The following is a 27,034-nucleotide window of genomic DNA, read 5'->3' on the forward strand; positions in this document are numbered from 1 at the left end:
GCCTTTTTAATGTGTTGGGAGAAAGGAGGCATTGAGGAGTGGCAATTATACTCAATCACTGTACATTATGCTTAATTACGTAATATTTCACTTTTGATAACATGCCGTCGAGTTGTTGAGATAAAGGGCTTTATCGTAAGCAATAATCTGGAAGCATTTAAAGTTGCTCTGTTTCACAGAGACTTGCTCTGTTGGGAAAGTTGGCTGCTGGGTGTAGGTGCATTCAGGTCTGATGTTGTGATCTCTATCTCCGTAATGAGCCGGGCTTTGGCAGTGAGGTTCAGCAGCGCTGGGGTCTCTGCGTGTGCAGGACACCACCCTCACATACAGGAGTGTAAGGAGTCTGGAAAATGTGTCAACACACAAAAAGGTTGGCAAAATATTTGGATTTGAATTCTGATCCCAGACACAACAGTGAAGTTGTGTGTGTGTGTGTGTGTGTGTGTGTGTGTGTGTGTGTGTGTGTGTGTGTGTGTGTGTGTGTGTGTGTGTGTGTGTGTGTGTGAATGAGAGATATTTGGCAGGTCTTTCAGTTCCCCATCTGGCCACAGGATGTAAAACATCTTAATGGCTGCCATCCACCACCTGGGGCTATACCTGTTCTTTACCACACACACACACACACCATAACCACATGCACACCCATGCACTCGCACATCAGACAAAAGTTTGTCACAAACACACAAAAAAATACCTGCATATAAAGCACACATGTACAATGTATACATACATACTTGTACATAAACACACAGACAAGCTACTACGTAACCACACAAAAAAGCTACTAAAACATGTACGTGTGTGTTGTAATTGCAAGTACTTTTTTTACCCTGTTTGGTGGAGCTGAATCCTCCCATACAAACACAGCATGTAATTGGTTTGCTGAACACAAGGACACATGGACTATTGCCAGATAGCTGATACCCTCACTCATAAACTACTGCAAACAGGGACACTTTGTGCTGGATACAAATCACCTGTGCCCAGTAATAAAATAGTTTTTTGCTCTGCTACCATTAACAGTGACACTGTCCACCACTGGGTCTAATGTGTGTGTACAATTGTTCATCTAATGCACAGAGCTACTCAAATACATCAGGAACAAGCGTGTGTGTGCAAAGACACACACACACACACACACACACACACACACACACACACACACACACACACACGCACAAGCGCACACACAAAATGAAAAAGAGACCAAGCATCTGTCCAGCAGGGCCTCTGGGTAAAGCTCACACACACCACTGGCTGTGTGTACATCAGTGTTATTCTGAGACCTATTATCCAGTCAGTTCCTTTAACATGCCCATTTTCTAGCCAGCACAGATCCTCTGACTGAGCTGGACGAGGGAGGCGTGCCGCTGCTGTGTGTGTGTGTGTGTGTGTGTGTGTGTGTGTGTGTGTGTGTGTGTGTGTGTGTGTAGGCCTGAGCATTAGGCCACGTTCCTCCTCATTGTCTCCCCCTTATCGCCACGCTACAGGACGTCACACCACCTCCCTCGGGCCGACGCACAGACGTCCTGCTGCTCTCGGCCACCGCCGCGCCCGACGGTTCCTCTCGCTGGCCAGATTACGTGGGGGCGGAGCCATGTCGGAGTGGAGGCGGAGTCCACCATGGCGGGGATCACACGAGGGGGCCACCATTAACATGGGGACGTCCACCACGAGGTGACCGTGGAGCGCAGAGACCCTGGGGAGAAGACCCACAGAGGGGGGACCTGTCCTTCACTAAAGACAGACTGGGAACACGGCCAGGGGCAGAGGGGCAGGCGTAGAGGCGTTCATAGCCTGTCTATGAACGTTTCCAGTGACCTTTGGAACAGTGACCTTGGGGAGTTTTGCTGTGGAGGCCGTAGTAGCAGGCACAGCAGAGTGAGGACCCATTTCGGTTACATCCGGCCACACCCGGCCTCAGACCAATCCCCCCTTTAATCCCTGTTTCTTGTCGTGCTGCAATTACCCGCATGAAACATGCGTTCCCCACCATCCCACCGTCCCACAGGCCAGGAAGCAATGACAGAGCTGGCCAGGGCTGCTTATCAGCACACAACAACATGCCACATTAGAATGATGGAACAGTGATGGAGGGGCTAGCCATGATGGGCAACTTGGCTATCTCTCTCCAGAGGAAGAGAGAGAGAGGGAGAGAGAGAGAGAGAGAGAGAGAGAGAAAGGGAGAGAGAGAGGGAGAATGGGGTAGAATCAGACTAAATCAGATTAGCAGGACATTCTCACTAAATCTGTCTGAAGAGTAAGGAGGGTTCACCTTGAGAAAGACCCAGGCTGATGTGAAGGAGCAGTGCCCCCAGACCCCAGACCCTAGACCCCACACCCCAGACCCTAGACCCCACACCCCAACCCCACACCCCAGACCCTAGACCCCACACCCTAGACCCCACACCCCAACCCCACACCCCAGACCCTAGACCCCACACCCTAGACCCCACACCCCAACCCCACACCCTAGACCCCACACCCTAGACCCCACACCCCAGACCCTAGACCCCACACCCTAGACCCCACACCCCAACCCCAGACCCCACACCCTAGACCCCACACCCCAGACCCTAGACCCCACACCCCAACCCCAGACCCCACACCCCAACCCCAGACCCTAGACCCCACACCCCACACCCTAGACCCCACACCCTAGACCCCACACCCCACACCCTAGACCCCACACCCTAGACCCCACACCCCAGACCCTAGACCCCACACCCTAGACTCCACACCCCACACCCTAGACCCCACACCCACACCCCAGACCCTAGACCCCACACCCCAGACCCTAGACCCCACACCCACACCCCAGACCCTAGACACCACACCCTATACCCCACACCCCAGACCCTAGACCCCACACCCCAACCCCAGACCCAGACCCCACACCCCAGACCCCACACCCCAGACCCTAGACCCCACACCCCAACCCCACACCCCACACCCCAGACCCCACACCCTAGACCCCACACCCTAGACCCCACACCCCAACCCCACACCCCACACCCCAGACCCTAGACCCCGGGCCCTGTGCAGGATCTCAGGCAGATTCAAGCATGGTGGGCGCAGGTAGAACCTCCTTTCTCTCTCCCAGTCTGGGTCACTTATGCCAAAAGACTTTCTTTCTACTACTGTGTGTGTGTGTGTATGTGTATGTGTACGTGTGTGTGTGTACACGTGTGTGTGTGTGTCTATCTCTGCTGGAGTATGTAGTGTGTGTGTGTATGTGTGTCTATCTCTGCTGGAGTATGTAGTGTGTGTGTGTGTGTGTATGTGTGTCTATCTCTGCTGGAGTACGTAGTGTGTGTGTGTGTGTGTGTACGTGTGTGTGTCTATCTCTGCTGGAGTACGTAGTGTGTGTGTACGTGTGTGTGTATGTGTGTGTCTATCTCTGCTGGAGTACGTAGTGTGTGTGTGTGTGTGTCTATCTCTGCTGGAGTACATAGTGTGTGTGTGTGTGTGTGTGTGTGTGTGTGTGTGTGTGTGTGTGTGTGTACGTGTGTGTGTATGTGTGTGTGTATCTCTGCTGGAGTACGTAGTGTGTGTGTGTGTGTGTATGTGTACGTGTGTGTGTGTGTGTGTCTATCTCTGCTGGAGTACGTAGAGTGTGTGTGTGTGTGTGTGTGTGTGTGTGTGTCTATCTCTGCTGGAGTACGAAGTGTGTGTGTGTGTGTGTCTATCTCTGTTGGAGTACGTAGTGTGCGTCATGGCAACAGTGCAGTTTCTCTCCTCTCCCAGCAGCCGGCCAAATTAAAACAATTAAAAAACTAATTGCCCGTTAGGCGGAGCCTGCCGGGACACCCATGCTCTGATTCGCCGATTCAGCCATGTGTCTGTCCGGCGCCACAGTTGGTGGCCCCGCCCTCCGGACGGGAGCGGGCAGACGGTGCGCGGGCAGGTGCTGGCTCTGGTGCCCCTTCACGCCAGAGATTAGCCCTGGCAGCGGGCACGGGGCACTCGGACACCCTGACACCCAGACAACATGCCATATGGAGCCCAAGGCTGACTGCTCCGTTTAACAGCAGTCGTACACACACACACACACACACACACACACACACACACACACACACACACACACACACACACACACACACACACACACACAAGTGCCCATGGCCTTACCCGTTGTAATTTGTGCCCAGTAATGTTGGCCGCAGGCTCGGGCCTACTGTGCACCTTAGCCCAGAACCCCCACGCATTCCATGACGGCGCAAGCTCACAGGAGCAGGAAGTACCTCAGCAGTCCAAAGCCTTTCTTCTTGGTCTTCTTCTCAGGCTCCTCAAGGGCCTCCTCCGCCCTCATCTTCTCCTTTCCTTTGCTTCTCAGCTTCTCCTTCTTCTTGTTTTTGCCTTTCTTCTTCTTGTCTTTCTTGCTGTCGTCGTTGTCACCCACGCCCTGGCGCGAGGAACCGCTAGCAGGTGTCTCTCGCCCCGAGCTCACCTCTGAACCCTCATCTAACAGAGAGAGAGAGAGAGAGAGAGAGAGAGAGAGAGAGAGAGAGAGAGTGTGTCATAAAATAATAAACATATATAGCATACAGTATGTTTTATTGTTTCCCGAATCAACACTCTGGCAACACCTGAGCTGTTAGGAACCTCTTTAAAATCAAACACAGGACAACAAATGCACATTCATCAATAGCTTGTCAGCCAAAACTAGCCAAGACCCAGAATGGGTCCACTACCCCTCTCCTGTAAACAGATGCTAAGAAGCTCCTGGAACAGGTGTCTGATTCACAGGATGTCTGACCCACGAGGAGAGAGCTGTCTTCATCTTCTCTTCATCAGACACCCACGCTGCCTCGGGTCCAGACATGCAGCACAAAGAACCGCCAGGCTACACGGCTTGGACGGTCTCGGTTATGAAGCTCTTCGAGGGCAAGGCTCGCATGCGTCAGTCCGGTGAGTGGTAATAACAGATCACTGACGCGCTCTTCTCCACTTAAGCCTGTTCAGTTGGAACCGTCAGCACCATGACCAAGTTTAAAGAGGACCACGCAAGGGAGAACTCGGGAGCAGAACAGAACAGAACGTGTGCGGGAAGCGTCGGTGCTCGCATGGAGTATCCTCAGAGCGGGTCGCTCCCCGCCAAACCCCGCCCACCTGCCAAGCCCCACCCTCCCCGCCAAACCCCGCCCACCTGCCAAGCCCCACCCTCCCCGCCAAGCCCCATCAGCCTTCAGTCGAGACGGAGAGCCCGGCCGCTGCTAGAATTCTCGCCACGCAGCACACAAAGCCGCTCAAAGAGTCATAAGGGGGAGGAGTCCAGACAACAGCGCTCGCAGAGCTGAGGGAGCAGTACCTGCCGTCGCAACGCACGGGTTTATCAAAGCCCAAATTGAGCCGCACGGAGTTCAAAGGAATCCAGTGGAAACCATTTCAAAGCAAACCAAATCCTTCCTGTAATTCTCCTTTTATTGGCCCTCCATACTGATGTATGACACGTGATGAGAGCTGGTGTTTAATGGAAGGAGGGTTATTAAGAGGTTCTGGGTCACGCATGGTCTGTTAGGATCTGTTGTTTCCTGACTGTACTGCTATGGGGAATCACACTCCTAATCCCTATACATGGACGCCTGCACACACACACACACACGCACACACACGCACGCACACACACAAGGCGTGAGAGAACAAATGCTATCGTACACACACACGCACGCACACACACACGCATGCGCACACACATGCACGGAAGGTTTAACAGCACCAAGCATGGTTGGTAACGACAGGAACTCTGAGCATCATTACTGTTCCCATCACTGCTAGTGTTGCCTTAACCTGTGTGTGTGTGTTATATTTAGCAGTTTAGTGTGTGTGTGTGTGTGTTACATTTATGTGTATTTGTGTGTAAAATTATTTCTCTTTTGTGCATTTTTGTGTCTGTTACATTTGTCAGTTTTGAGAATCTGTATGTGTTGCACTTGCATGTTCTGTGTATTGGTATGTTTACATTAGTCAGTTTTGTGTATTTGTGTGTTATGGGGTGGGGGGGGTAACTGCACGTGTGCAAATGTGCGTGAGAGAACTGTCTCCAGCCATCTCCACATCTTGGTAAACACCAGCTGTGTTCACACTGAATTCAGTGTCGACGAGAGAAGAAAAAAAAAAAAAAAAAAGAAACAAGCCGATAATTTGTGTTAATGAGAAAACTAATTCTCAAAGTTTGTTTTGAAGATATGCAGTCATAATTAGGTCAACTGCAGGCACATTACCACAGAGAAGGAAGAGTTCTGATTCACAATCAGCCCCTGTTGACCACATTAGCCTCTGAGAAGGATTAAACTGACTCAGGATCAGTAAACACATGGCAAGAAGTTAAATAAACACTGTCCCTGATTTCAGCTTCTATTTTCTACCAATATATTCTCATATGTACACACAGAACACCATGAAATGTAAGAAGGAGGCACAGGTGGTGTGTGGCTGTGGTGCATTAAATAACACTGAATCGTGTGTGTGTGTGTGTGTGTGTGTGTGTGTGTGTCTGTTTGGTTTGAGGCCACTGTTCCTCAGCTGTGCCGTATCTGTCAGAGCCTGCCTGTTCACACTGACCATAATGAGCAACATCTCTGTTCTGTCACCCCACCCTGCGTCTCTCTCTCTCTCTCTCTCTCTCTCTCTCTCTCTCTCTCTCTCTCTGTCTCTCTCGTGCCCCCCCAGTGTCTGTGGTCTGTCCGCTCTCACAGGACGGCCAATTAAACTGGTGTTAGGAAACAGGAAGCACATGACAGGGACAAAGATGCTCATTTTACTCCCTCTTTCTGCACGACAAACCCAGCACAGCAACACAGAACAGCACAACACACAGCAATACACACAGATGACGACACAGCACAACACACAGATGACGACACAGGACAACACATAGCAATACACACAGATGACGACCCAGCACAGCAACACAGAACAGCACAACACACAGCAATACACACAGATGACGACACAGCACAACACATAGCAATACACACAGATAACGACACAGGACAACACACAGATGACGACACAGGACAACACATAGCAATACACACAGATCACGACCCAGCACAGCAACACAGAACAGCACAACACACAGCAATACACACAGATGACGACACAGCACAACACACAGATGACGACACAGAAAGCACACCACCACAGAACAGAGATTAACACGAAGGAGCAACAACACACATCACACCACCCAGCCACACACATCAACACAGCACTGAACCACGCACAGATGCAAACTTAATAATATTCACAATACACTTTCTTTAAATAGTGCCTTTCTCACTTTCAAGGCAGCCCCCAATAAACACATAACGGAACAGCATACAATTAGCAATATGACAAATAAGTACAAAAAAAATCACAATAATCAAAATCAATGAAGCTTGTAGCCGACTCCGTCAACGCACGCACGCACGCATACACACACACACACACACACACACACAGACACACACACACACACACACACACACAGACACACACACAGACACACACACAGACACACACACAGACACACACACAGACACACACACACACACACACTGCTTGCATTGTTAAGTTTAAGCCAGAGTGCTTCCCCTTCACTGTCGGCTCCACCCACCGTCCTCATCCTCGGGCGGCCCGTCGTACGACTTGTCGATGGCGGCGCGGAAGCTCTCGTTGCAGCCCCGCCCCCTCACCATGTGGGGGCGTGGCCTGTGGAAGGGCAGGTCATGTTTCTGGGCCTCCCTCACTGCCGTCTGCAGACTCTCCAGCGAGCTGGACTTCTTCAGGCCCAGAGTGGGGCCCAGTTCCTCCCCGCGCTCCTCTCCACACGCCACTGGGACAGCACACAACATGGACGTTAGGATGACACTTTGTGTTTTTTTTTTTTGGTCTACTTCAGCTTTCTTACTATGTTGTAATTTGATTGAAAGACTGCAGGCAAATAAACAAATAAACATGTAACATGTAACGAACAAATAAACGACCCTTGTTGATTTTTTATAATCACAGGCGAGTGTGTTTGTCATTCGGGTGCGTGTGTGCCGTCGAGGGAGGAGGGGTCAATAGTTAGGCTATTTCCCCGAGGCTTTCTGAGCTGATGACTGAGTTAAAAGTTAATAAGGACTGCAGTGACTGGTGTGTGTGTGTGTGTGTGTGTGTGTGTGTGTAAGAGAGACAGACAGAGTGAATGCACATGTGTATCAGAAAAACCTAGATTCAAACTCTCTCTCTCTCTTCCTCACTCTCCTCCGAGCTGTCTTGCTCTTATGAAAATGACTTTTTAAGTCCACGCCTCTGCAGGGAGTGATGAACGAGGGGACCGAGCCAGAGAGCAGTGTCTCCATCAATCAGAACCTCGCTTTCCTCCCTCTATCTCTCCATCCCTTCTTCCTCTCCTCCGCCTCCTCCCTTCCAGCCGCGTCTCCCGCGCCCCGCTAATCGTTAGCCCGAGCACTGGCACATCCGCCGCGCTCTCATGAATCAGGGAATCGTCACATCGACAGGCGCCGCGCCCCGCTGGAATCCCAATGGGGCGGCCTCTCTGCCCCGCCCCCGCGCCTCCCTCTGCCCTGCCCCCGCACCGCTAACGGCCGTTGAAATGGGGCCTTCCGTCCACGCGTGAGGGGAAAGTCTGGGCTTCACTGGTGGGCTTCACTACAGGCTTTGTCTGCTGCTTGATGAGCTAATTAACGTACAGCAACAGCGAGCAGCTCAGAGTGGGCGGGGTGTGCCGGAGGGGGGCGGGGTGTGCCGGAGGGGGGCGGAGCCTCCGCTGCATTCCCTGCCCTCTGTCTGCTACATCGCCTCAGATAAAGGCTCAATGCATGGTAGAGGATTAAGGCTGGTTCCTACTCCGCGTCATGACTCCAATGAAGGTTACATTACTTTGAAGGACAAATGACATGATATAGTGAAAGAAAGGTTGTGACAGAGAGAGAAAGAAACACAGAGAAAGAGAAAAGAGTGTTGAGTGAGACAGGTCTGGGTGGTGCAGCTGGGCTCCTGAGAGGTGGAGGTGTGGGGCCAGAGCCCTGGGACGACCAGCAGCATTAGTGTGAAATGAAGGTTATAAATAGCAGGGCTCTGTCAGACTGAAACATTCTCTCCGAGAGCACAATTCCTGTCACAAATGTAATTACTGCTGTCCACTGACTGGCTGATAGAATTAAGCAGCTTTAAGACTGCTAGTCCATGGAGAGCTATGACACAGGCTGTCCTCATGAGAGGCTCTGTGTGTGTGTGTGTGTGTGTGTGTGTGTGTGTGTGTGTGTGTGTGTGTGTGTGTGTGTGTGTGTTTATGAAAAGTATGAGCAATTACAAACTAGCACAGTGCGCTTCATTGCTGCAGTGTGTTAATGTGGGACAAGTGTACGTCACACGGGTGTTACAAGGGAGTGTAGTGAGGTGAGTTAGGAACGCCGTCTCAGTGCTAGCTGCCTCTCTGTTTACAGAAAGGCCCCACTGAGGCAGACGCAGGAGCACAAGCCCTGGCACAGGAGCAGGACCCACTAGCAGCTCCGCCGCTATGAAAACCAGAGAGACTTTAGAGGACGACCGTCACTGTGATGTCACACCGTGATGCGTGGAGCACTGCCGAGTGCACTCCTGACCCTCAGAGTGAGAAGCAGGCGTGTCACTATGCCCGAGCCCCAGACCATCAGACAGGCGCCATGAGGAGCTCCGTTCTGACCCCTTCCCCAGGAGTGGGTTCTGACCCGGCGCAGACACCCTCGGCCTGGTGGCTGTGGGGACGGGCGGAGTCCTTCCTCGCTGGTAAGTGATGTGACGCTCGGTCGGGAGGGAGATGTATGGCTCTGATAATTGCTGGCGGCAGACTTTTAAAAGGCATCACGTAATTACAGCGCACCGTTATTGGGTTAGTGGAGAGCGGCGGGCCATGGGGGGTCACTACCACCAAGGAAGCAGGAGAGAGAGAGACAGAGAGAGAGAGAGAGAGAGAGAGAGAGAGAGAGAGAAGGGCATTGTGGGAAGAGGGAGATGAATGGCTAGTGTGCTTCAAGCTCGTTCAGACAGAGGTAAGCAAACAGGGCAGCGTGCAGGCGTGTGACCTTCCTGGCCTCGCCGACATGATCACCCAGCTCTGCGGGCGTGGAACTAATCTCACCCTCACCCAGCTGGCCCCACGCGTCTGTCGAGGAGAAAGAGGAGAGGGGAGAGGAGAGGGGAGGAGAGGAGAGAGGGAGTCCACAGCAATCAGCAGCGCTGGGGAGGACAATGGAACACAATGAAAGGAGGAAGGAGGAGAATGAGCCATGAGGAAAAAGAGGAGAAGAAAGAGAGGGAGAGGAATAAACCAGGTGACATCGTCAGATTTAAGACTTGGTGGAGTGTGACCAACAAGGTGCACCTGGGAACGTGGCACACGCTCACAGTCACACGTGTGCCGCACACACAACAACAGATGGCGTTCCACGTGACAAATGAATCCATCAGTCCTAATCAGGCAAACATGGCGGCCTTCAGCTCAAATAAACAACAACCTCATTCTCGACTGAGCAGAGAGAGCAGGAAAAAAGAAAAACAGAGAAACGTAAGGAAAAGAAAAGCAGGGGGAAATGGGAAGGAGTGAGAGAGTGAGGGGGGGAGGAGTGAGGGCGAGCAGGAGGAGGAGAGGGAGGAGGAGAGGGGACAGGTGTGTCGTGCGGGCTCTCGGAGGGCCCGGGGACCTGGCAGCGCGCCGCTGGTTTTCAAAGTCAAAAATGACACGAGGGAGCGAGTGTGCCTGCAGGCACTGCAGCGGTACCGAGCCCCGGGCCGCTCGCGAAGGCCCGCCTCGTAACACACGCCCCGCGCTGTACAAAACGCAGGAGCATGCGTGCGTCGTGGCCGTGGTGCAGGAGAGGAGCCAAGACCGACAACAAAACACTCAAGGACCGCAAAGAGAAGAAGAGAGGAGAGAGGAGAGAAAACAGGGAAAGGGGCAGAAGGAAGAGGCCAAGCTCCCCCCACCTCCCCCCTGTGGAGGACGGCTCGTGAAGAAGAGGACGTGTGACACTGAAGAGGCTCTGGATGAGAGCCCAGCCTCGGGGTGACACACACACAGTGCGAGAGTGGGAGCGTGAGCGCAGGGAGAGAGCACCGCGCTCCGATCCCAAGGGGACCACAGCAGCCAATCATCTGTCTTTCAATCAAACCAGTGATATCTGTGTGTGTAGGTGTGTAAAATGCCGACTCAGAGCGCAGGTAATCTTGGGGAGGCTGCAGCATGGATCCAGGCACAAAGCAGGGAGAGAGAGAGAGAGAGAGAGAGAGAGAGAGAGAGAGAGAGAGAGAGAGAGAGAGAGAGAAAGAGAGCCTTCATCTGCCCCACGGCCGTACACACAATCAATCTCTCGCACGAAGAATCGCACACCTATCAGAGAGTGCCTTCACCCACCTCCCCCCCTCTAATACACACACACACACACACACACACACACACACACACACACACACACACACACACACACACACGCAGCACTGCGACGAGGGACTGAAGTGCCGTTCTTTTTCCTCCGCACTCCCAGACGCAGCAGCAGAACGGGACTCACCCGCCTCACATAAAGATTTATGCTCCCCCGCGACGCATGCATACACACCAAACGCACATTTATAAATGTTTATCTTTCACTGACACACACACACACACACACACGCAGGCATGCACTCACATGTGCATGCTCCCTCTCACACACACACACACACACACACACACACACACACACACACACACACACACACACACACACACATCTCTCAGACTTTGGTGGTCTCCTGTTTCTTAGCGACAGGCACTTATTTATTTCCACAGAAATTCCTGGCCTGGTGTGTTTGGAGCGGCGAGGCGAACCTCAGACGGCTCTCTCCAGCCGGGCGGGGAGGGGAGGGGAGCACACGCTTTCTCCGCCCCTTCCTCCGCCCCTCGGGGCCCCCCACCCCCCTCGCCCCCCTCGCCCCCCTCTCGCCTCGGACTATTTCAAAAGGAGCTGCTTGCGCTCCGGCCACGTCCCCGCGAGGGACCATGACTCCACTGGCCAATCGGAATCAAACGTAACTCGGCCCTGGAAATGGAAATGAACAGGCGGTGCCGAGCGAGTCTTTCCCCTGAGCACAGACACTCCTGGGTACAGACACTCCTGAGGACAGACACTCCTGAGGACAGACACTCCTGAGGACAGACACTCCTGGGCACAGACACTCCTGGGCACAGACACTCCTGAGGACAGACACTCCTGAGGACAGACACTCCTGAGCACAGACACTCCTGAGCACAGACACTCCTGAGCACAGACACTCCTGAGCACAGACACTCCTGAGCACAGACACTCCTGGGCCGTTCGCCATATTAAATGTGCAGTGACTGGACGAACCCTCCATCCTGGGTGATGGCTGCGTGGTCCTAGCTGTTATCTGAGCAGAGCATTTGATCATCTATCAAGAGACGGTGCTGTGGAGAGGAAGATGGAGGTGGAGGAGGGGAGGGAGAGAGAGAGAGGTGGAGGGAGAGAGAGGGAGAGGTGGAGGGAGAGAGAGGGAGAGAGAGGTAGAGGGGGAGAGAGGGAGAGGTGGAGAGGGAGAGAGAGAGAGGTGGAGGGAGAGAGAGAGAGGGAGAGAGAGGTAGAGGGGGAGAGAGGGAGAGGTGGAGAGGGAGAGAGAGAGAGGTGGAGGGAGAGAGAGGGGAGAGAGGTAGAGGGGGAGAGAGAGGGAGAGGTGGAGAGGGAGAGAGAGAGAGGTGGAGGGAGAGAGAGGGAGAGGTGGAGAGGGAGAGAGAGAGAGGTGGAGGGAGAGAGAAGGAGAGGTGGAGAGGGAGAGAGAGAGAGGTGGAGAGGGAGAGAGAGAGAGGTGGAGAGGGAGGTGGAGAGGGAGGTGGAGATGGAGGGGGAGAGAGAGTGAGGTGGAGGGGGAGAGAGAGAGGTGGAGAGAGGGAGAGGTGGAGGGGGAGAGAGAGGTGGAGGTGGAGAGAGAGAGAGGTGGAGGTGGAGCGTGATGGACCCTTCAGTCAGCAGCACCAGGTCCACGCCACGTCCAGGCCAGAGGTGTCCGGCCATTCATCATGTGTCCAATTACACCGCTCAGCAAGCCGAGGCTCTTAGCAACACACTACCGCATGACAGCAGGACGCCGGCCCAGATCAGGTCGCAGAACCTACAGAAGGTTCTGGAGGACTGGGGCGGTGCCGCCGTTTCACACAACACTTTCAGCATCTTCAGCCCCGCCACTTTGGTGGAGCTGGCGGTGGAGATCTCGTCCCACCCATAATACCAGGTGAGCACCTGGAGTACTTGAATGTGAATGAGGATCTGGGAGCTGGAAATGGCCTGTGATTTACTGGTGGTCCTTACAGATAATACAGGTAATACAGATCTGCCCTCAGTCTCATGGGAGACATGAACTCCCATTAGCTGTGGGGAAACAGACGGGTTTGGCCTCTACTGGACTCACTAACCCAGGCTCTGTCATGTGCCATGGTGTTTCTGGAGGCCGGGTTGACCCTGTCTGACTGGGTCAGCCTAAAGACACAGAGACACTGACCAACAACCAACGTCTTCCTCAGATGCTTCAGTAAATTCTTCTCTGTTATTCACGCCTGGTTTGCACCTCCCTCACAGGCCCCTTGATCCACTCTCCTCCCAGCCCTGGGCGTCAAACGTTGGTTCCTCTCCTTGTATAACCCCAATACTGAATCAAAGGGTGTTTGGTGCTAAGACGAGAGGGCTGCAATGTTTTATAGGAGACCCAGCAGTGAGCCAAAGCCCTGGACTCGTACACGGGTAGCACATTGATTTTATTTTGTGTGTAAACGCCTCCCCTGATTTACAGGAGGAACGCGTTCACGGCGTGTTTCTCAGGCCAGCGTGGGCGTCTAGTCCGCTCTAAGCCTCGGTGCGAAAAAGGGCGACGTTGTGCCGCCACGTATGAGGAGAGAGAGAAGGGGGGAACAGAGAAGGGGGGAACAGACGGGCCCTCGTTTTTTCCGCGAACGGCGGTCGGGCTCCTGGCGAGCGGCGGGTACTTTCCACGGCCATGGAGGCAGAGCACGTAGCATGTAGAGAGACCGCAATTCCCAGGGTGCTTTGCAGTTGTGCCACATTCGCACTACGCTGCTGGCGGCGGCTCGGTTTCACTTTACCCCAAAACCCAGATGGTTTGGGGAGGGAGAGAGAGAGAGAGAGAGAGAGAGAGAGAGAGAGAGAGAGAGAGAGAGAGAGAGAGGGAGGGAGAGAGAGGGAGGGAGAGAGAGAGAGAGAGGGAGAGAGGGAGAGAGAGAGAGGGAGGGAGAGAGAGAGAGAGGGAGAGAGAGAGAGAGAGAGAGGCTGAAGAACTGAAGTTTTAAAGGGGTAAAATGATCTCAGCCTCATCTCACTCCTTCAGCTGTGCTTCATCACCACCACACACCACTGAGGAGAAAAGGAGCTTCTTGGAAGGGATGAACAGAAAGTAAAGTCAGAGAGTGGAAGAGTGAGAGAGGGAGAGAAGGAGAGAAGGAGAGAGGGAGAGGCAACAGAGGAACAAAGCTGCAAAGGCAAAGAAAGAGGAACAAGAGGCAGAGAGAGTGAGACAGAAAGAGGAGGGAAGGGGCAGAAAGAGTGAGGGTAATGTGTGTGTGTGTGTGTGTGTGTAATACAGTGAGGCCCAGATCTCTAGGAATGGCCACCCGTCTCAGGAAGGCTGGGATATCTGGTACTGCTCACACTCTCCATGCATCCAGCACTGAGCAATACTCACACATGCAGCCACACACACACACACACACACACACACACACACACACACACACACACACACACACACACACACACACCCACACACACACACACACACACACACACACACACACACACACACACACACACCACACACACCCACACCCACACACACACCCACACCCACGCCCCTGTTCTAATGAGAAGCTGCAGTAGTAGTGATGGGAGGGGAGAGAGACGCCCATCTGCCTGCTAATCCCATCCCTCCCCAGCAGAGTGGGGGACACACACTACACCCAACAAACACAGTGCCCAGCGCCCAGCCCGGGGAGTCATTTTCTGCTACAGAAAGCAGGACCATTTGGACGCAGCAACGCTGCAGGAGGGACAGCCGTCCACCAGCAGGCCCCGAGACATTCATGAGACATTCACGAGACATTAATGAGACGTATACACACACACAGGTGGTAGCTTCATCAGATTCCTGGTGCCCTGGGCTAAAAGCTCTCTCAGTGAGGAGGCTACAGGGCTTGGTTCTTGTCCAGTGTGACCACTCTGAGCTGGGTGCTTTCACAGAGAGATTTTACAGTTTTGATGGAAATTGGATTCTGTGGATAGATGTCACATGATTTGTGGGCACGAACGGAGCAGAGAGTGCAGAGAGTGGGGCCGAGAGAGGGAGGGAGACAGAGAGAGAGAAAGAGAGAGAGACACACTAACAGCGAGAGATAGGGAAAGAGAAAGAAGGAGGGAAAGGAGAGAAGGAAGTAGAGAGAGAGAGAGAGAGAGAGAGAGAGAGAGAGACAGAGAGAGAGAGTGGGCCATAGTACTGGAGAGGTTTTAGGTAGATTAAAAGCACAAAGCCAGGGCTCTTAAGACCATCCAGCTAATTAAATATGTCCAAGCCCATGAAGAGTCATTCAGGGGGTGTTGTGTGTGCCAGGCCCCTCTGAAACCCACCCAGTCAGCAAAGCCTTCGGCGGCCTGTCAATAAACATCAGTGTGAGCATCAGTAGAGCCGCAGGAGAGCCGCGTGTTTTATTAAACGCATTACCCAGAGCCTCCCAGCTGCACGCGTGGAGAAAAATCACGCGCGCCAAACGCAGACCGCGAGCCATTCGTCAAAGGCCTGCCGTCCTGGAGACGCGTCGAGACGTCGCGCGACATAAGACTGCTTTAAAAATTAGCTCCAAACAGCTAGAACGCAAGCAGTAAAGCCTACAGGCTCAGTGCTTCCTGAAGAGCCGAGAGCGTCTACGGAAGACCTGGTAAAGAACAGCAACGTAGACTGGCAGGCTGTCCCGTTTGGACGCAGCTACGAGTACGCCGAAGGCAGCCGGGCCGAACAGGTCCATGACTACGGGACAGGTCAGGTGCCAGACGTGGGCTGAGAGGGCTTGTAACAGCAGAAATGCATGATGGGAGAGGGAGCCTCCCTGTGCAGCAGAGCTGTCTGTGAGAGAGGAGAGATGCCGATGAGAGGAGTGAGCCCTGCGGCCTTCTCTCCTTCCACTCCTTCATCTCTGCCATCTCATCCCCCGTTTAACTGGAACGACAGCCGGGCCCCGAGGGGCATTCCCGTCTGCGGAGGACGAGAGGGAAGGAGGGATGGAAAGAGATGGAGGAATGAGGAGAGGTGAGCAAGCATCTGGCAAAAAGCTGCTCCATCAGCTTGAGGGCCACACACACACACACACACACACACACACACACACACACACACACACACAAGGTGAGCTGACGAAGCAGCCACGAGGCAAGAATACTGGAAATAAACACAGTCACTCTGGCGCGCGCGCGCACACACACACACACACACACACACACACACACACACACCATCAAACCAATCCTTAAGAGTCCGGGACTCAACAACAATCCACTGAGCACGTCTGTTCTGCTGTGGTGGTGATAAACCGCCTGTATAAAGCCCTGCGGTTGTTCTCCGTGTGTGGCTGCTCTAACAGTAAGCAGTGTGTACGCAGGCACGCCAGGTGGGGGGCGAGAGCTCCAGAGGACTGTGGGTAGCCGCAGATGTGGGCCCAGCCAGGGGGCGCTGTTTCCAGCCCGCTCCCATCTGTAGCGCTGGGGCACTAGTGCACATCCATCAGCATCAGTGTGCATGGAAGACCTCCGTCAACAGGGCAGGAGGCGGCTGTCTGGGCCCAGCTGTTTGTGTGCGTGATTGTGTGCGTGACCGTGTGTGCGTGCGCACGCATTCCATACCTGACCTTTGCCCTGCTAAGGCTCCCACGTTGCTTTCATCTGCAACTAAAAAAAAAAAAAAAAAAGGAGAGAGAGGGAGGGAGAGAGAAAAAGAGAGATATTAGGGGGAAAGTGTGCCCACACTCGGGTTACGTTTTAACGACCGCTAATGACACACACACACGGCCAGCTGCGGGCCTGCTGATCAGAGCAGACGCACGAAGGCATCTGCCCCGACGAGACGCCCAAGTCGCGTGTGCGGTCGTCCTCCTCGCACCTCCACAAGATGAGTGCAGGCCAACGGCCTCTCTTGCCTTGAGGAGCCGCCATTTTGAGATCTCTCCATCTTTACAGAAGCGCATGCTGTTATTCAGGGTGAGGCGCTAACGGAGGTGTGTGATACAACCCTGTCCCCACACTCCAACGCCTTCCTGGGCTCCTCTGGCAATGTTCTAGCAACAGAACTGTGGGTGAAGCAGGCGTACACGTGCTGGAGGGCGGGGAGGGGGCGGGGCTCCTGGAAGGCGGGGCTCTTGGAGGGCGGAGGATGGGGCGTGGCTCCTGAAGCGCGGCTCTGCTTTCATTGGGAGGCTGCGGTCGGGTACAGCTGAGCCCCAGCAGACGCGCGGGCGCTAACCGCAAGCCCGCCGCGTTTATCCGCGGAAAATAAAAGTGGAAAATGGATCGGCTTGCAGACGCGGGCGGCGAGTGAATCGCGCAGTGTGCAGAATCTGGCGGTGAGAGGCGGCTCCCTCCAAGAACAGCAGCCCGCTGGCTAAAGAGGGCTGGGGGGAGGAGAACACACAGCCCTGAGCTGGAGGCTTCGCATGGTTTTCATTAGCTAGTGCCCCGTTTGCCCGGTGTTACCTCACGTCATTTAGAGATCACCACGGTGGGAATAAAAAGTGGCCGAGACTGTGTCATCCAGGCATGGAGCCAGTCGGCCCGCTACGGGCGTCTGGGCCCTGCGACAAACGCCCAGTGGTAAATCTGGGCAGTGACGGCTCGGCTAATCCGCGGGATTTAAACGGGGGAGTGGAACCTGCCAGAGAGCTCACAGCAGCAAGGGACTGCGGCGAAAGAAACGCTTTTCATTACGCCGCAATCTCTCTGAAATCACACGTTTGCGTCTGCCATGAGGTTAATTTCCACCAAGGGAGAAAAGGGGGAGCGCGGTGCCAATGCAAACCTCCTCACGCGCTAGCGTATACAGCACTAGCGTATACAGCACTAGCGTATACAGCACTAGCGTATACAGCACTAGCGTCTACAGCACTAGCGTATACAGCGCTAGCGTATACAGCGCTAGGGTATACAGCGCTAGGGTATACAGCGCTAGGGTATACAGCGCTAGTGTATACAGCACTAGGGTATACAGTACTAGCGTATACAGCGCTAGTGTATACAGCACTAGGGTATACAGTACTAGCGTATACAGCACTAGGGTATACAGCACTAGCGTATACAGCACTAGGGTATACAGTACTAGCGTATACAGCACTAGGGTATACAGTACTAGCGTATACAGCACTAGGGTATACAGCACTAGCGTATACAGCGCTAGCGTATACAGCGCTAGGGTATACAGCGCTAGTGTATACAGCACTAGGGTATACAGTACTAGCGTATACAGCGCTAGTGTATACAGCACTAGGGTATACAGTACTAGCGTATACAGCACTAGGGTATACAGCACTAGCGTATACAGCACTAGGGTATACAGTACTAGCGTATACAGCACTAGGGTATACAGTACTAGCGTATACAGCACTAGGGTATACAGCACTAGCGAGGCCGCCACCAGGGCACTGGATTCATCCCCTCTAGGGAAATCACGTTGTTGCTGCGTCTTTGCCCCTGCTGCCTGCACGTCGTGCAGGTAAACCTGTACGTGTGAACGTAAAACACCCAGGGCCGCAGCGGTCGGAGCCTTGATACCGGTGTGTTCCGGCACAGCCGTACGCAGACGCGGGGCAGGAAACAACGCGCTACTGGGCTACACGACAAAGGGGCAGTACCACACGTACTGTAAGCTGGCCAATCAGCTTACAGGGAAAAAACATTGGAAACAACAGGGGGAAAAACAAGGCTAACGTTTCCAAAAACAAGTCCAAACATCCTAATGGCCAGAAAAAGGAATCACACCATAAACACATTTTGAAGAGATACATGGATGTGTATCGCACACACACACACACACACACACACACACACACACACACACACACACACACACACACACACACAGTATTCATATGCAAACTGGCTGGACTTTAGAAACCATTCTCTACGGGCAACACGATCGTGTTATTCCATTTGGTCTCGGGCTTCTCTTTAAACAGAGTCGAGGTAATGCTGTTCTCTAGCCTTCCTAAATCTAATTCTGCACATTCCACAGAGACAAGTGGAGACAATACAAAAATAGGTCAATGAATAATGTAGGCATTAACTCCCCGAAAACGGGCCGCTCTCATCAACCGCCTGGGCACCCACCCCGATGGGGAGAAGAAAAACTCTGGAGAACATCCCACTCTGGCCTTTGACCCCCACACACAGATGAAAGACCACCATTTAGGGCAGCTTCTGATCAAAGGAACTGAAGAAACATACACGGTCTTCTATTGCCTTTCCCATACGTGTATTCGGCTGAAGGGTTCTTTCATAAGGCTGTGCAGGACCGCCCGCACACTGCATCCTGAACTACACTTTAATCACATGACCCAAATGTCCAATAACAGGGAGGCACGCGCTATCATTAAAGAACAATGTCGTGGCCGCGGTGGTGAAGAGCACCGCTTCGGTTTATGAAATCAGTTGCATTGTAATAGCTCATCAGGACTCTGCGTTCTCGTTAGTAAATTCGGGCACGGGTAGGAACCCGCTCTCATTCAGGTGACAGGGCTCACAACTCAGACACGACGAGTCCTAATACCTCCTCGAGCCTCATTCTAATCAACTGTGTGTATGGGGAGAGGGAGGAGGGTTGGGGGGTGAGAGACAGAGAGAGATACTGGGAGGGAGTCCGAGGGAGACAGAGAGACTCGGAGACAGAGAGACTCTGAGACAGAGAGAGAGCAATAAGCAAAGAAATCCAATCGGTTGTGTGCGTGGCTCCTACAGGAACATCACATTACCACGTGAGGAAAAACTAATGAAGTGTAATTGAAATTCTGCTGCATGCAGTGTTTTAGCGGAGTGAAATATCCCTCATTCGGTGTGCGGTGGGGGAAAAGGAGATCTAATAGGGTCAGCCTTAGCTAATATCTGAAAATGTGCTACAGTGTTCAATTTTCATGGTGCGCATTCAATTTTTAGAGCCATCACACCTATCAAATCTGGACAGAAAATGACTTGCAGGAGGCGACATTTCATTTCTGGTTCACTCTGCCTCTTTCTCCTCTTTGAGGCAATGACCTGGCAGTGCTGTCTCTCTCCCTCCCTCCTCTCTTTCTCCACCTCTCCCTCCCTCCCTCTCTCACCCCCCTCCAGTCTCCACCTCTCCCTCACCTCATCCGCTCCTGCACCACCTCCCTCATGTAGCTCTCCTGCTCCGGTCCTCTCCCCCAGACGGGAGGCGTGCCTGCTCCCATCTCCTCTCCACACCAACACTCGGGACGCGCCCTTGGTGAAGGACTGCGGTCCACGGAACCACCCATCAGCCCACGCAAGCCGCACACACCTGAGGCTGCGCGTAAGTACTGGCCAAATACGACCACTCTGACAGACTCAAAGGCAGTAAAGAGCTTTTTCCAGCAGGCTCTCTGGAACAGTTCATGCTTGCTTTCGAAGTGATAGCTGGTTAACCCTGTGCTTAGAAAACTATTAAACAGCACAGCTAAAGTAGACACATGGCACCAAATCAGTAGTCCCTGGTGCACCATCACAGTATCAGGCCTTTGATTAAACAGCCCTTACCCACCGCACCGCTGAGGGAGGGCCGATGAAGTGTTCAGTTAGGCCTAACTGTTTATGTGACTGCAAACCAAAGCACTAATTGTGCGATGGATAAGGATGAATCTACTTGCCTAAACGAGGGCTGACTCGCCCGCACTGCATGATGGGAGAGACTGGCCCGCACTGCATGATGGGAGAGACTGGCCCGCACTGCATGATGGGAGAGACTGGCCAGCACTTCATGATGGGAAAGCAAGATGGCTGTTCTCTCAGCTCCACTCTTAACTAATCATACACATCACGCTACCATTTTAAATGATGCTGATGGCATTTAGTTTGGATGTGTTTTTATGGGCTGATATCTCAAAGCTTGCTCAAGTGTGAGACTGTGCAAGCCAAAAATGATGATGGTGATGAAGGTGCCAGGGTTGCGGGTCAAGGCAGACGCGACACGGTGTTGCACTGTTCCACCGGAAGACTTTTCGAGGACAAACGACCCACACAGTAAAGGCAAGCCCAGCCATTACGCGGGGGGGGGGGTAACCTAAACCCACTCTACAGGGTCTCCTCCCTGGGCTTCTGTCTGCATGCCTGCAGGGCTTTGACACCAGAGAGAAGGCCCGAGGCGGGGCGCTCCAAGCTCGGGTTCAAGACCCCACAACAACACAGACAGGAGCAGGCTCCCCCCCTAAAAACTTCATTTAAAACACAATTCATACATTCCGTTCCACAAGAACCATAACAATCTTTTTTTTTTTTAAATGGATTATGTATTATTAATATCATAGCACCCATATCAAAGACATCCAATTTCATACCTGCACACTGAATCAAATTATAGTGGCTTTTTCTACGCTGTGCAAAATTGGAATGCAAGACTGATTCGTCTGCTCATTGTGTAGCCCTCCATAGCGACGGTCACCACGGTCACCAGAGAGCCGAACCATCAGCCCTCTATTAAATAAAGGACCCTAATACATTCACAAGTATTTGTTAAAACGCCATCATGTGACACAGATTTGGTTTGCGTCTGCAGGCCGTGTGTCCAGGAAAGAGGCCCCGTTATTTGATTTTTGGGACGAGATGTGAACGCGGAACACAGATGAATCACATTATGGAGAGGATGAGCATTGATCTGTCTCCTAACATGCACTTAGTACAGCCACTGTCTGTTTCATATCAAAACCAGATTACTGCAGCGTTCGGAGTGCTATCGGATTCTTATTCTCTTTCATAAATAGATAAGACAGACAGACAGATACAGATAAATATATATACATAAATAGATAGACAGACAGATACATGGATAAATAGATATACATCAATAGACAGACAGACAGATACATAGATATACATAGATAAGACAGACAGACAGATACATGGATAAATAGATATACATAGATAAGACAGACAGATTCATGGATAAATATAGATAAGACAGACAGACAGATTCATGGATAAATAGATAAGACAGACAGACGGATACATGGATAAATACATAGATATGACAGACAGACGGATACATGGATAAACAGATATACATAGACAGACAGCTAGAGATGCAAAGACCCACACTCGAGCTGCACAGATCCAGACTCACACAGCCGGGGCGCCTGAACGGGTGTTTTTGCCCTGAAGGAGCACATACATGGTGGCACCCATGGCAGCTCCAAGCGCTGGTGGCTGTTTTGCCAGTGTGGGCACTTCCCCATCTCTCCACATCACTCCCCCTCTCTCCACATCACTCCCCCTCTCTCCACATCACTCCCCCTTTCTCCACATCACTCCCCCTCTCTCCACATCACTCTCCATCACTCTCCATATCTCCACATCACCCCCATCACTCCCCATATCTCCACATCACCCCCATCACTCTCCATATCTCCACATCACTCCCCCTCTCTCCACATCACTCCCCATCTCTCCACATCACTCCCCCTCTCTCCACATCACTCCCCCTCTCTCCACATCACTCCCCATCACTCTCCATATCTCCACATCACCCCCATCACTCTCCATCACTCTCCATATCTCCACATCACCCCCATCACTCTCCATCACTCTCCATATCTCCACATCACCCCCATCACTCTCCATATCTCCACATCACTCCCCCTCTCTCCACATCACTCCCCCTCTCTCCACATCACTCCCCCTCTCTCCACATCACTCCCCATCACTCTCCATATCTCCACATCACCCCCATCACTCTCCATATCTCCACATCACCCCCATCACTCTCCATATCTCCACATCACTCCCCCTCTCTCCACATCACTCCCCATATCTCCACATCACCCCATCACTCTCCATCACTCCCCATCATTTCCCCTCTCTCCACATCACTCCACATCACTCCCCCTCTCATCACATCACTCCCCATCTCTGCACATCACTCCCCATCACTCCACATCACTCCCCATCATTTCCCCTCTCTCCACATCACTCCACATCACTCCCCATCACTCCACATCACTCCCCATCATTTCCCCTCTCTCCACATCACTCCCCATCTCTGCACATCACTCCCCATCACTCTCCATATCTCCACATCACCCCCATCACTCTCCATATCTCCACATCACTCCCCATCACTCTCCATATCTCCACATCACCCCATCACTCTCCATCACACCCCATCACTCTCCATCACTCCCCATCACTCTCCATATCTCCACATCACCCCCATCACTCCCCACATCACTCCCCATCATTTCCCCTCTCTCCACATCACTCCCCCTCTCCCCACATCACTCCCCATCTCTGCACATCATTCCCAATCACTCCCCATCACTCCACATCACTCCCCACATCTCCACATCACTCCACATAGTTCATGCTCCACTGGTTGGTGTGGCAGCTGCCCATGAGGGGCGGAGTCTTACCCAGGTCCATGCTCTTGGAGGATTTGACGTGGTTGTGCGGTTCGGTCGGGATGCCGGGCCCCGGGCTCCCAGCGGGATGAAGAGCAGCCTCCCACTCCTCACTGACGTGTGCGGACACATGAGCACATGTACAGGACTTAGTCGTGCATGTGAAGGAACACGCACTCAAATACTGATCAAAATTCTCATTATGACAAAACGAGAAAGCGATTCGAACAAATACAAAGAAAATCAAAGACAAAATGTAACTATAACTGAAAGACATTTCCTGGTGGTAAACTGTATTCACTTAAGATGCACACACATGCTCAGTCACACACACCCATCTGCAAGCACACACACACACACACACACGCACCACACACACACACACACACACACACACACACACACACACACACACACACACACACACACACGTCTAGTTTACTATCCTTGTAGGGAACTTCCATTGACAATGATTACAGTAGCTAATGAGTGCTTCACCTACACATAACCCTACCTTTAACCTCAGTAACCAAAAATAAATAAATTCGTTCTTTTAGTTTTTCAAATGACATTTGCTCCCCAAGGAGATATATTAAGATGTACACACACACACACACACACACACACACACACACACACACACACACACACACACACACCTGAATGGCATACTGACATTCGTTTTCTAAATTAATTTCAACAATTGGTATTGAACCATATGGTGTGGCACAGAAAACTACACAGAAGAGAACTAAAATATCTTCTCAGAAACATGTTACCTCTGAGGGGAGTGATGGTTCAAACCACCGTGTGTGTCTGTGCTCTGCCTATAGGGACTCCAAGCTTCTTCGCCATAACCTCCATTTGACACTGGTAAAAGAATGGGGCGCGCGCGCGCGCGCCACACACACACACACACACACACACACACACACACACACACACACACACACACACAGAGAGAGAGAGAGAGAGAGAGAGAGAGAGAGAGAGAGAGAGAGAGAGAAGCATCATTAGTGCCATACAGTGAACTGCATCGGGTTATTATGCAGCCTAACTGAAGCAAAGGCCAGTGGGGTCAGATAGGGCGGGGAGACAGGTGAGCGCCCGGCCGCTACCCTGGGAGAGAGACGGGCGTAGAGACGGGCGTAGAGCCAGGGCCATTACCAACGCCCACATCGCTGCAATCACCACTCACACTCCTAATGATCATCCACTGTTAATGGCAATAAAACACTAAGCTTAGTTAAGCTGGAAAAGGCAAGCATTTGTGTGTGTGTGTGTGTGTGTGTGTGTGTGTGTGTGTGTGTGTGTGTCTGATATATGCTGTGTTTAGCAAGTCTCTATAGTGGCAGTGGCAGCTATGGCGGAGTAATAAATAAGGAAATGAAGGTTGTGGGGGTGATGGAGAGTAACATTGTGAAGAGAAAGATAGAGAGACTGTTTGCTCAGCTAGGGTCACATTTGCTCTAAAGTCATTAGCGAATTGCTCCACTCTAGCCAGCAACAGGGAGGACCTACACACCAGGGTCCTAACGAAGAAACGGCATTGAACAAATTCTGCTCTCTCTCTCCCTATCTCTCTCTCTCTTTCACCCTCTCTCTCTATCTATCTCTCCCTCTCTGTGGGTGTGTGCACGCATGCACACAAGTCCACATGCATGATTTTGTTTTTCATTCATTGGATCCAAAGGAAAGCAAAATAAATTTGAGGCCAACCTGCTTGGTTACACATCTCATATGCACGCTCAACACTCACGGAGGCCTTTGTCTGCAGTTCAGTGATATAGGAATGACAGCAAATGCTTAGAATTCCCAGACATCAAAGCAACCTTCTCTGTGAACTCAAATGGAAATTTCATCTATTACCAGGGATGCCTGACGTCTAATGACAGCAAAAAGAAAAAGAAAACCTTAATGAACATTTCTTAACAAACGCATATCATAAATGTTCATGAGGTGGGCAGGAATAAGGGATTTAGCCAACGTTACTTAGCAGGGGCTTGTTTTCAGCATGTAAGATGAAACCTGTACTGGGATGCGTGTTGGGTAAGTGGATATGGCTGGGTGTTATGGGGAGGTGAGCTGCTCTGTGGCTGGGTGTTATGGGGAGGTGAGCTGCTCTGTGGCTGGGTGTTATGGGGAGGTGAGCTGCTCTGTGGCTGGGTGTTATGGGGAGGTGAGCTGCTCTATGGCTGAATGTTATGGGGAGGTGAGCTGCTCTATGGCTGGGTGTTATGGGGAGGTGAGCTGCTCTATGGCTGGGTGGTATGGGGAGGTGAGCTGCTCTGTGGCTGGGTGTTATGGGGAGGTGAACTGCTCTATGGCTGGGTGTTATGGGGAGGTGAACTGCTCTATGGCTGGGTGTTATGGGGAGGAGGGCTGCTCTGTGGTTGGGCGTTATGGGGAGGTGAGCTGCTCTGTGGCTGGGCGTTATGGTGAGGAGGGCTGCTCTGTGGCCGGGCATTATGGGGAGGTGAACTGCCCTGTGGCTGGGCGTTATGGGGAGGTGAGCTGCTCTGTGGCCGGGCGTTATGGGGAGGTGAGCTGCTCTGTGGCCGGGCGTTATGGGGAGGTTAACTGCTCTGTGGCTGGGTGTTATGGGGAGGTGAGCTGCTCTGTGGCTGGGTGTTATGGGGAGGTGAGCTGCTCTGTGGCCGGGCGTTATGGGGAGGTGAGCTGCTCTGTGGCCGGGCGTTATGGGGAGGTTAACTGCTCTGTGGCTGGGTGTTATGGGGAGGTGAGCTGCTCTGTGGCTGGGTGTTATGGGGAGGTGAGCTGCTCTATGGCTGGGTGTTATGATGTGGTGAGCTGCTCTGTGGCTGGGTGTTATGATGTGGTGAGCTGCTCTATGGCTGGGTGTTATGGGGAGGTGAGCTGCTCTGTGGCTGGGTGTTATGGGGAGGTAAACTGCTCTATGGCTGGGTGTTATGGGGAGGTGAACTGCTCTATGGTTGGGCGTTATGGGGAGGTGAGCTGCTCTGTGGCTGGGCGTTATGGTGAGGAGGGCTGCTCTGTGGCCGGGCGTTATGGGGAGGTGAACTGCCCTGTGGCTGGGCGTTATGGGGAGGTGAGCTGCTCTGTGGCCGGGCGTTATGGGGAGGTGAGCTGCTCTGTGGCCGGGCGTTATGGGGAGGTTAACTGCTCTGTGGCTGGGTGTTATGGGGAGGTGAGCTGCTCTGTGGCTGGGTGTTATGGGGAGGTGAGCTGCTCTGTGGCCGGGCGTTATGGGGAGGTGAGCTGCTCTGTGGCCGGGCGTTATGGGGAGGTTAACTGCTCTGTGGCTGGGTGTTATGGGGAGGTGAGCTGCTCTGTGGCTGGGTGTTATGGGGAGGTGAGCTGCTCTATGGCTGGGTGTTATGATGT

The 27,034-nt window shown here is 52.6% G+C and overlaps 1 protein-coding gene across 1 annotated transcript in view; it reads right to left on the reverse strand.

Moving 5' to 3' along the window:
- pard3bb (par-3 family cell polarity regulator beta b) overlaps window positions 1-27,034 on the reverse strand; it is a 155,427-nt gene that overhangs the window by 60,864 nt on the left and 67,529 nt on the right. Inside the window, exons 12-16 of the mRNA XM_076993770.1 lie at window positions 24,448-24,538; window positions 23,681-23,781; window positions 16,923-16,967; window positions 7,607-7,825; window positions 4,248-4,467 (exon numbers count right to left, since the gene is read on the reverse strand). Coding sequence (XP_076849885.1) covers window positions 4,248-4,467; window positions 7,607-7,825; window positions 16,923-16,967; window positions 23,681-23,781; window positions 24,448-24,538 — 676 coding nt within the window. The remainder of the gene's footprint in view (window positions 1-4,247; window positions 4,468-7,606; window positions 7,826-16,922; window positions 16,968-23,680; window positions 23,782-24,447; window positions 24,539-27,034) is intronic.

The sequence above is a fragment of the Brachyhypopomus gauderio genome, unplaced genomic scaffold, assembly GCF_052324685.1.
Source record: "Brachyhypopomus gauderio isolate BG-103 unplaced genomic scaffold, BGAUD_0.2 sc122, whole genome shotgun sequence".
Lineage (NCBI taxonomy): Eukaryota > Metazoa > Chordata > Actinopteri > Gymnotiformes > Hypopomidae > Brachyhypopomus > Brachyhypopomus gauderio.